This window comes from Lacerta agilis, chromosome 9 (assembly GCF_009819535.1).
Source record: "Lacerta agilis isolate rLacAgi1 chromosome 9, rLacAgi1.pri, whole genome shotgun sequence".
NCBI lineage: Eukaryota > Metazoa > Chordata > Lepidosauria > Squamata > Lacertidae > Lacerta > Lacerta agilis.
The window spans coordinates 29,491,827-29,503,857 of record NC_046320.1 but is presented as its reverse complement, the minus strand read 5'-3'; the positions used below and the strand labels follow the sequence as shown (position 1 = coordinate 29,503,857).

The 12,031-nt window shown below is 40.8% G+C and overlaps 1 protein-coding gene across 3 annotated transcripts in view; it reads left to right on the top strand.

Annotated features, from left to right (window-relative positions):
• GALNTL6 (polypeptide N-acetylgalactosaminyltransferase like 6) overlaps positions 1 to 12,031 on the top strand; it is a 460,100-nt gene that overhangs the window by 171,178 nt on the left and 276,891 nt on the right. For all 3 annotated transcript variants that reach the window (XM_033159707.1, XM_033159705.1, XM_033159704.1), the window contains exon 4: positions 7,256 to 7,394. In XM_033159707.1, the coding sequence (XP_033015598.1) occupies positions 7,256 to 7,394 (139 nt within the window). The remainder of the gene's footprint in view (positions 1 to 7,255; positions 7,395 to 12,031) is intronic.

The following is a 12,031-nucleotide window of genomic DNA, read 5'->3' as shown; positions in this document are numbered from 1 at the left end:
TTTCACAAAGTTTAAATATCTTTTATGTTAGCACTTTGAATAACTATTGTCAATGTAAGATACATTGTGATGGTACTTTGCTAAGAACTGGGTATTTGTCTGTGCTTGAGTAAGTATGTCTGCAGAAGTAAGAGAAATAAGGGTATATGCATGCCTATATTATTATTATTATTATTATTATTATTATTATTATTATTATTTAAATTTGTATACCACACTTCAGTGTTCTCGAAGCTACTAACATGAGTTTGGCCAAACTGCGAGAGGCAGTGAGGGATAGGCGTGCCTGGCGTGCTCTGGTCCATGGGGTCACGAAGAGTCGGACACGACTGAACGACTGAACAACAACAACCACACTTCAAAGATCACAGGGCAGTTCACAACATACAAATTCAAAATGAGAACACAAAATACATGGGGGGGGATAACGCCCCTCCCACAAACACATTTAAAAGGTCATTTATTGTTTATCAGCCAATGACCTGGTTATAGAAGAACATTTTTGGCTAAAGAGATGTAACAAAGGTGCCAGGTGAGCTGACCTGGGTAGAACATTCCACAAACAGGAAGCCACTGCAGAAAAGGCCCATTCTCATTTTGCCATCATCCAGACCTCCCATAGAGGAGGCACATGAAAAAGGGCTTCAGATTATGATCACAGGGTTGGTTCATACAGGGAGAGGGAATCTTTGAGTTATTGCGGCCCTGGGCTGTTTAAGGCTTTATAGGTCAAAAACAGAACTTTGAATTGGGCCTGGAAACTAATCCGCAACCAGTGCAGTTGGGCCAGGATTGGCATTATATGCTCAAACCATCCTACCCCGGTGATCAACCTGGTCTCAAAATTCTTCACCAGCTGTAATTTCCAAATCATCTTCAGAGGCAGCTGCATGTTTAACATGTTGAGGTAATTTAACCTAGAGGTTACCAGAGCATAGACAACAGAGCATAGCCTCCCCACACCTCATAAAAGGGTGGGGAGGTAATTTTCACAAGTTCTCCCTCCCTGTCTATAGCTGTGCAGAATAATCCATTTTTAAATTATTGACAATGGTTCTAATGCATGATTTGCGAACATATTATTAAAATGGACTGATTATTTTCTTAGCCACCAGCTATAATTTTCAGATGGTGGATCAAGGCAACTTTCACCACAAATTAGTACTATATTAGCAATTTAAAGTTGGATCTAGAGTTCCTGTGAGCAGAACTTTGTATGGTACTTTAGGATGCTTCAGTGTAAAATGATAACTCCTGCTAGAAGAATGAATGAAGTTGGGGTTGTTGTTTTCCAATTCCTGCTTCCTTCCCTGCCAAAGCACTCTATATCTCCAAAAACAACAACAACCATGCTTCTGATAGTTGGCAAACCCACTGGAACAGCATGGGAGATGTTCGATAGGGATACAGAGGGAGGGAGAACTGGTGAAAATTACCTTCCCACCCTTTTATAAAGGCTCCACTGGATTCCAATCCCCTCTGTCAATGGTAGGAGCCTTCCAATTCAGAGAAGGGCAAGTCTACAGTAGATCCTACCAGCTTCACAGGATGGACTCTGTTGCTGCTCATGGTTGCTGTCACCAAGAGAGTATTGTCTGGAAGCCCAAGGGAGGGGGGATTTATTATAGCAGGGTAACAGATCACTGTAATTGTGCAAACCTAAATTTCAGGTATTTGCTTGAATCTTTCCCTCATAATACTAACAGTCTTGAGGTGACCTAAGTTCAAAGTGACTGCAGGGACCGCGACTTACATTTCTCTCGAGTTGTAGTCTTGCAGCTTTAAATATTACTTCTTTTACTCAGTGCCAGCAATGGTTTAGTCCGCCTCCTCCAGTTTGGTTTTGCAGCACCCATTTAATTACCGTAGACATTCTGCTACAACACATAGCTTTCCTAGAATGTCACTTGGTTTGTTTAAACCCTGCAGCCTCCTTCCTGTAAAGCTGAATTCCTTCAAATTATCTGGGCATGCACTGGATTCCTTTTATCTATGCAGGTCAGCCCATGATTGAATCAAAGCACAAATGCTTTTAATGTTGAGATAAGTTGTGTTTTTCACACGCTGGCTGGTTTGCTGTCTACAAGGCTTGGCTCTAGGAAGCAACCTGCTGCCAGTCTGTTCTTATGTTAAATCGGAGAAAAGGCATTCTAGCAGTTGTGGCATTTGGTGATAAGTAGCTGGGCTAAATAGAAGATATACTGCGCATCCCCTGGCTACAAAGCTGTGATTAGTTTCAGCTGGCTGCAGAGAACACATTCTTTTTGGAACGGTGATAGTGCTGTGTAACTTAAATCAGAACATGGAGGAATCCTTATCTCCCATCGCACACTCTGGCATTCCAAACACACTGGTCACACTTGACTGCCAGCGTTTATTTCTATTCCAATCTAACATTACAATATGTTGGTATTAGGGACTATATCAAACCTTTCTTGTTCTCAAAAATGTACTTGTACATCCCATTGTAGCAGCTAAAGTATGGTGTTTCAAAGCAAGGGTTTGTTTGTTTAGGGAGCAGCAGGGTTTAAACAAGGATTTAGAGATGTGTTCATCACCAGCTTTGCACCCTCTTGTATTCCCCTGTGAACAGAAAATAAAGCAGTGGTATATAGCAGGGCAGATAATTCATGCTGTGCATTTGCAAAATACATTGAAAGCAACAGCGGGGGCCCTGTCCCCCACTCAAGACATATAAATCTGTCGATTTTGGTTTCTCTCTGCTTCTCATTTTTTTTCCAATTTTAGGCTCAGTTTGCCACATATCCACATCAGTTTGTAATCAGTTGGCAAGTCCTTACAAAATACCATCAGAATTATAGTGGGAATTTCTCCTAATAAACATGCTTTATAAGCAATTTTACTTATTGTTGTTGTTTACAATCATGCAATAAAAACAACTCAAATGGGTTTTTAAACAATACCTTCTCCCCAAAAAGACAGTTTTAAAACCAATAGAAATAAACACCCAAGTCAGAGACCTAAAACATGCCTCACCTTAATCTAGCTGGAAAAGCTTGTTGTGATTGGGGGTGCGCACTGTCTCTATTTGTTTCTGGAAAGCATAAGGATGCTGTTCCAAAGAACAGAGGCAGCCACAGTGAAAGCCCTACTCTGAATTGCTGTGGAGAAGCTTCTGCTGTTTTAGATTTTCCTGCAGAATTCAGTGACCTACTATGTATGCATGGGTAAGGCGCTCTCTCATATAACCTAGTCTCAAGCTGTTAAGGGCCTTTTATGATAGTGCAAAAACCTTGAACTTGGCATGGTAACAGATTGGCAACCAGGGCGGGTTCTGTAGATAAGATATTATACACAGAGAGTAGTTTTCTTTCACAACTATCCTAGCCACAGCCTCCAGACCAACCTCAAGGGAAGCTGCACATAGTGCATTGCAGTAATCTAGCCCTGACAATGCATAGACAACTGTAGTCAAAATATACAAGTGCTGGACTGCCCATAGCTCTAGTCTTACCACATAAAGTTGGCGAAAAGCACTCCTGGCCATCAAGCTCACCACTGCATCCACACAGTGTGTCTCAGTGCCTTCTGGTGGTAAATCTCGATGCTGACCACTTCCTAAGATGGCTAGTTAAGCCATAGTGTCTAATCAAACAGGCTTAATTGACATTTTATTATTATTTTCAATAAGGACCCATCTCTTATATTCAAAGACGCCAAGTTCCACCCAACATTTGGGGAGGGGCTTGTCACGTGTGCATGATGTCACACATGCAACGCACATATGTGACATCATGTGCATTGGGATAAGGCCTACTGCCACTGCAGGGAGGCCCAGCGAGGCTCACCACCGCTGTGGGAAGGCCCGGCAAGATCCGGCCCCTCAAGATTGGGCGCCTCAGCCATGTCCCCACATACTGGGAGGGGGGGGTTGAGGTGTCCTCGCATAGAGTTGGTTCCTGTGCTTGCTTACTGCTGTATATGAAAGCTGCAACAAATTCAACCCTATTGTTTACACACTTAAGTTCTGGAACACCTACAATGAAAAATTTAATTTTTTGTGTTCTGTGGTGCATCACATACTATAAGCCTCTGAATTTGGGGTGCCAGTATGTAATTGCCAAGGTATGAAGCTATGATTAGGGAAGAGAGGTTCTTTGGAGTTTCAGGAGCATATTGACTGGCTGGAATTCTGAGGGAAAGATAAATTGGTAGCCTCATAGAAACTGGTAAATTCTAACTGCCATTGGATTCTAGAATATTTGACTGTAAATACAATGGTACCTCGGGTTAAGAACTTAATTCGTTCTGGAGGTCTGTTCTTAACCTAAAACTGTTCTTAACCTGAAGGACCACTTTAGCTAATGGGACCTCCCGCTGCCGCTGCGCCACCAGAGCACAATTTCTGTTCTTATCCTGAAGCAAAGTTCTTAACCTGAAGTGTTATTTCTGGGTTAGTGGAGTCTGTGACCTGAAGCGTCTGTAACCTGAGGTACCACTTTAACCATTTAGGAGTAGCAGCTGTACCATTCAATAAAATGCCATTCCAGCTGACCTGGTCTGCATGTTTGCCTAAACAGTTGCATTGTATCAGCTGGGATATCACGAATGATTTCCACAATCTCAGTACTGTAGTTTTAAAATGTGCCTCAAATCTTGGGTTACTTCCACACCAAATATTCAAAGCACTGTTATACCATTTTTTTTGCAGTCATGAATAATCAAGGGAACTGTAGTTTGCTGAGGGTGCATATGTTACAAAACTTCAGATCCCAGCACCGCTAACAAACTACAGTTCCCAGAATTACCATTTTTTAATTTTTTTAAAAAAATGAAGTAAGAGTGCATTTAAGGCTTAGTGTGGATGTGACCTGAGAGAAGCTGACTTGGCAAACATGCATTAGTTCCTGGGCTAACACTTAACAATTGCTGTCACGAACAGTGGTTGCTGTTTTCTGTGAAGGTTTAAATGAGCAGGAAGAAATAGGCTAATTTCAGAATATAAAATGATTTTTTATTTTTATTTTGGTCTTCATACAAACCAAAGTAGGGTGACTTCTTTTTTAAAAAACAACAACAACTCATATGCAAATGTTTCCTTTTCTACTCTTTGAGCTTAAGTGAGCACAATTACTACTGTAGAGTGAAAAAATATCGATATATGTTTAATGCTCTATAGTATTATATTCTAACCCAAATTGCTCTGTTCTGTATTATTGAGAATACTTAACATATCTGGCTTTGACTGATAGAGTGCCATTTTTATGCTGTTGTGTGTCTGTGGCTATTTAAGAGAATAATGCTCCTTTTCTTCTTTCACAAACCTTTTTTAATTTCTGGAATCGAGTGGAAAAAACTGTCTCTCCCTAATGTCTCCACATAATGTCTTTCTTCTGGGCAAAATGTTGCTGTGGTCTAGGCCTCTTCCAGTGGTCAGGATCTTCAGCACTATCCAGAACTGCCTGATAATTAGCATGAAGAAAATGCTGTTTGGTTAAAAAAAAAAAAAAGAATTGCACACCATGCCTGTTATAATTCAATTAACCAAGTTGACATATTTCCTTCAACTCTGTGGATATGAAGCCATTTGAGGCACGAAAGATTTAAAAAGATGAACATCCTAGTCTTGCTGAGAAATGTTAAAAGAGCCACTGTAGAATGGAGACTAGATCAAACTATTCCAAATGTCAATATTCTATTACTTTGCCATTTATCTGTATCAATAGCCCTTTTCAGGTGTTTAGTAGGTATTGAATAGGTGATTAGTCAACTGGGAATGCATGCAGCTAGTCCTATCCCTCAATGGATTGGCCCAGACTGGCCACACCCTTTGGCTGATGATTGATTGGTATCAGTCTGAAGGATGTTTCATTGATTTTGTTGTCATTTAGTTGTGTCCGACTCTTCATGACCCCATGGACCAGAGCACGCCAGGCACTCCTGTCTTCCACTGCCACCCGCAGTTTGGTCAGACTCATGTTGGTAGCTTCGAGAACACTGTCCAACCATCTTGTCCTCTGTCATCCCCTTCTCCTTGTGCCCTCCATCTTTCTCAACATCAGGGTCTTTTCCAAGGAGTCTTCTCTTCTCATGAGGTGGCCAAAGTATTGGAGCCTCAGCTTCAGGATCTGTCCTTCCAGTGAGCACTCAGGCATGATTTCCTTAAGAATGGATAGGTTGGATCTTCTTGCAGCCCTTGTGACTCTCAAGAGTCTCCTCCAGCACCATAATTCAAAAACATAAATTCTTCAGCGATCAGCCTTCTTTTTGGTCCAGCTCTCACTTCCATACATTACTACTGGGAAAACCATAGCTTTAACTATACGGACCTTTGTCAGCAAGGTGATGTCTCTGCTTTTTAAGATGCTGTCTAGGTTTGTCATTGCTTTCCTCCCAAGAAGCATGTGTCTTTTAATTTCGTGACTGCTGTCACCATCTGCAGTGATCATGGAACCCAAGAAAGTAAAATCTCTCACTGCCTCCATTTCTTCCCCTTCTATTTGCCAGGAGATCATGGGACCAGTGGCCATGATCTTATTTTTTTTTATGTTGAGCTTCAGACCATATTTTGTGCTCTCCTCTTTCACCCTTATTAAAAGGTTCTTAAATTCCTCCTTACTTTCTGCCATCAAGGTTGTGTCATCAGCATATCTGAGGTTGTTGATATTTCTTCCGGCAATCTTAATTCCGGCTTGGGATTCATTCAGTCCAGCCTTTTGCATGATGAATTCTGCATATAAGTTAAATAAGCAGGGAGACAATATACAGCCGTGTCGTACTCCTTTCCCAATTTTGAACCAATCAGTTATTCCATATCCAGTCTAATATACTCTTCCCCAATGGAAACAGAAACTTGGTCAATCAGGGTCAATGTCCCATTGTATGAAACCTTATGGCTGAACAGGGCTTATAACAGTTCTCTTTCAAAGGCCTATAGAGCTGGTTGTTTGGCTTTGACCCATCAATTGTATTGGTGTACAACCACATGCAGAAGGTTCTATTGTACACTTAAAGCAGAAGGGCCTACGCTCTTGCATAGGCCTACAGCACATTCTTGTCTATATCACTTATAGCTTTCTGTCCCTCTGGTTTATTAGATCAGAGGGATAATCTCCTCAATGCACTGAGGAACTGCATGAATACTGTGATTTGCATTGGAGTACCACTATTTCATACTTCAGATGTTATTTGCAGTTTGCTTGTTAAAACAGTTTCCATCACAGAACATCACAGCAGTTCTGGACACTGAAGCACCCATGATGGTAACTATATTTCGTTTTGTGTTCCATTTCAGGGAAAGGTGAACAGGGAAAGCCTTACCCTCTCACAGAAGAAGACAATGATGATTCTGCATATCGGGAAAATGGTTTCAATATTTTTGTGAGCAACAACATAGCCTTGGAGCGATCCCTGCCAGACATTCGACATCCTAAGTAGGTACACTGAATCTAATAGATTGTTGCAGGGCATGCCTTCACTTAGTTTGCCTTCTTTTGCAGAAGCTCCCTGATTTAACTGAAGATTAGAAAAAGGTGTGAAGCTGCTGTGGCTAATCATCCTCTATCACTTCCAGCTGTTTGCAGTGAGGAGCAAAAGAAGATACTGGGCTCCACTGTAGGTGTTTGTGGGGAAATGTGAGCTTTCTGCTGGTAGGTGTTTGTAGCAGGAGGCATGGAAAGAGTAGCAAGCAATATTGCTAAATGTTTCTCTAGGGGTGCCAGATACAAGAAACTACTCTAAAGGTGACAAACAGAAGGCCTGAAATGATCAGGTACATTGTTCCACTTTGGTAGTGGTTTTTATACCAGTTACAGTTCTATTTGTCTTAATGTAACATAATCTGTGACACTCTTGCATTTTGTAAGAGAGGCTACATTAATAAGGAAGTTAATCATACAACACTGTTATTGGCCTAGAGACTGGAGGCTTTTCAGGTTAAGAAAGCATTGGTCAAGATTGTGAACAGATTATATTGAATATCAGGCAGGTGGGCAGACCTCCAGTGGCTTTGGAAGTGTGTGTGTGTGTGTGTATATATAACAAAAAAGCAATTATTTTGACTGTCCAGTTGACTCTGCGGCAGCTCCTATGCTGTGGAACAAACTCCCTGCAGAGGTAAGTCTGGCTTCTTCATCATACTGTTTCTGGCAAACGCTGAAGATGCACCTCTTTACCCTGGCTTTTGACACTTGAGGTGTATATTTTAGTAAACACCTTATTTCTATGATTGCAAGTTAATTTAACCTGATTTTAATTGTGTGTTTTAATGTTGTAACCTGCCCTGGGACCTCAGGGTGAAGACTAGGTAATAAAATATAACAACAACATCAACATTCAACATCATGTGCATCAGCCTTCTCTTCTCTTCTCTTCTCTTCCCTTCCCTTCCCTTCTCTTTTACAATATTCAGGACAGGCCCTTCTTAAAGTCTCATCCTGCGAAAGGAATGATAGGGCCATTTCATTGATGACTTTGAAATTATCCTGCAAGGAACCATGTTTTGCCATAAGCCTGTAATAATGTTAGGCACCAAGCGGAGAATGTGCAGAGAGGTTTCTGATTACTTTCCACAAAAGCTGTGTATTTACAGAATATTGGGGGAGGGTGAGATTTTCATTTGTTACGGGAGCACCACTGATAAAACAAAATCTTGACTATAATAGTTAGGATCTATCTGGAACAGATTATTTGGAAAAACAGGTGAAGATGTCAGTGAGTCTAATTCACTTGGCTGTTTTCCTGAAGAAGTCACATTGAAATGAAAGGAAGCTGCACAGAGACAGTGTCATTTTCTTATGGTACTCCTATTCACTTCAGTGGGTCTTGCACAGGAAGCATTTCCAGTAGATTATGTCCTCTGTTAATCACTTAATATAGCATTTATCTATCTATCTATCTATCTATCTATCTATCTATCATCTGTCTACTATTTATTGTGGGGGATGGGGAGGGTTGACACAATGCTAATTTCATTTTTAAAAGAAACATATTAAAAGTTAATTTGAGAAAGGCTAAACATGCCCTTGGAAATCCCTATATTAATCTCTATAACCAAGGGTTGATAAGCATATGATTAATGCTAAGAACTAACTCGGTTTTATCTAATCTGTTTCAAATATTTTGTCTTTGACTTTTGGCTAGGAAAACCATCCACAGGTCACCTGAAATTATCTTCAGCAATTCCCCCTGGCCAAGAATCTTTCCAGTTAGATGGGATTTTAATACATAATTACAGAGCATTAAAGTTGCATTGTTGGCATGATAAATATGCACCACACAACAGCTTCTGTTCCAAAAGGATATCCTGATTTCTATTGGTGTTTAAAACAGTGCCACTGGAAACAATGCAGAAAATCATTAGGGACAAAATGAGGCCAAACTGCCACTTTTCCCTGTTGTGTTTGTCAATATATCTGCCACTAATTTGTTTTTCACTCACTGCTAGCCACATGGGCCATGGCATTTCTTAGGGTTTCCCCAGAGGCAGGGCATTGTCAACACTGTCTCATTGGGAGCAAATCAGCACTATGGTGTTTGTTCTTTCCTTGTAAACAGCTTTCCTACCATGAACTGCACTGTTCTTTTGTAACTTGCCAAGAGCACTATAATACGCATATAAGTCCTGAATACATTGGGCAACATTTGCATGGAATAAAACCTACAATTCACGGTTATAGATTTCCAAGCATTCCAGGCCTATTTATATAACTAGTCTGGGTATGCCAAGTGTATGTGTGGCACAGCCCTGATAGCCATGGTTTATTTGACTCTTTGGTACAGAATCAGTGTACGCAGGCTGTTGGCCTGATAAGGAGTCCAGCTTTTCGTGGGGTTGTAGATTGCATGGACAGAACCTCTGTAATTCACACATACAATTTGCTCATGTATAGGCTCTGGGCAGAAGAGCCAATTAAATGCCCGAAGTTTCACTCCCTGCCTTCACGCATTCAGCTTACCACAATAATTTCATGAATAGTTCCCATGTTACTACCAGGCTCTAAAAAATGAATGGAGCTGGTAACCCAACTCTTAACACTGCTGAACCTCGTTGTGTTGCCTTTCTGCCTTTATCATGGTTTTTTTCTTTTTTAAAAAGATAATTTCATTTTTTGTGCATCCACACATTTGCTACTTGAACTATAGAAAGTAGCCTTAGCATATCTTTTTATTTCTTTTCTTAGTTTATGTGAATAAGCAATGAGGGTTTTATTTCATATTGGTGTGGCATTCAGTGTGGAAGAGTGAATGAATTTATCATTAATATATTTGCTGTAAATCAGGCATAGCCAATGTGGTGCTCTCCATATGTTGTAACACTGGAATGCTGACTGGGATGGTTAGGAGTTGAAGTCCATTAATATCTGAAGTGCATAACATTGGCTACCCCTGCTTTAAATGTTTATAGCAGTGCTTCTCAAACTTGAGTCCCCAGCTGTTGTTGAACTGGAGCTCCTATCACCCCTGACCACTGGTCCTGCTAGCTTGGAATGATGGGCTTATAGCAGGGGTCAGCAACCTTTTTCAGCCATGGGCTGGTCCACCGTCCCTCAGACCATGTGTTGGGCCGGACTATTTTTTTTGGGGGGGGGGGAATGAATTCCTATGCCCCACAAATAACCTAGAGATGCATTTTAAATAAAAGCACACATTCTACTCATGTAAAATCACCAGGCAGACCCCACAAATAACCCAGAGATGCATTTTAAATAAAAGGACACATTCTACTCATGTAAAAACGCGCTGATTCCCAGACCATCCGTGGGCCGTATTGAGAAGGCAATTGGGCCGCATCCAGCCCACGGGCCTTAGGTTGCCTACCCCTGGTTTATAGTATGTGTACGCTGCAGTATGCTATATGTGTATGTTAGAAATTCCCAAAGCAACATATTTAACATCTACTTGTTGCCAAAAGGCTGTTTTATACAGCCATGTCATACCAGCAATGTTAGCAATTATAATATTACAGCCTGGTGATTTGAATATTTCATCTTGATTATCCCCTTTGTTTCCAGCAGCTAACAGTGAAATGGGAATAATCATGTGATGGTTTTATTAACTTATGAATGGATTGTGTATAGTTGCACAGAAGTTCTTTTGAGGGCTCTGGTGAAGATCCAATTCACAATTTATGTAATAGTCGGTTAACTACATAGCATCTAGAAATTTTCTTTAGGATCATTGCACATGTTTGTGTGGTTCTGATAAAACATCAATCCACAGTTTAGCTATAACATAACCATCCTTCAGGCTCAGATATTCTCTCCACTTCCATACCCCATCCCTCATATGTGGATGGAAAAGGTGGACAAGTTTTCCTGGTTTGAGGCAAACTATAGTTTGATGGGTTTGTCCGAATGGGCTTTGTGGTTGTTTTGCAAAATGGGATTGGAAACCACAATCTTAAATGGCAAAGTAAAGTAAATTCAGGAAGAAAGGAAACGAATCAAGCAGAGGATGGAGCACATCACTCAAGTGACCAGCCAGGTCCATTCATGTAATAGATATTACAGTGGTTTGGTGTTACAACCAAGCTACCTCATTGATTGACCTATGAGGAAGGGATTGGAAGCAGTTGCTTCCCTTTTCAACTATTCCTAGTGTTATGTCTGAACATCTGACTTGAACTGCAGGTAGAGATAGCTGTGGTTTATCTGAGTAGGTTCATTAGCATAAGCCAGTACCAGTAACCACAATTTGTCCCTAGGGTTACTGAAATAACTTTCTGAAATATGAACCTTCTAAACTTGATGCTGGATACAGCTCCCATCATCTCTGACCATTGGCAATGCTGGTTGAAGCTGATGATAGTCAGAGTCTGACAATTTCAGGGGGGAGGGGCACAGAATCCCGATCCCTGGTGTAGATCACTAACCCATGATCCACTAACCAATTCACTTCAATTCTGTGTATGCCTACTTGGAAGTAAGCTGCACTGAGATTAATGAAATTTATTCCCAGGTAATTGTATATAGGATTGCAGCCTAAGTTGTGGCATTTGAAACTGATCAAAGAACCAGTTCAGTCCAGTTTCTCTGGCGCAACCAGTGACATTTAGGCTTTATATTCACAT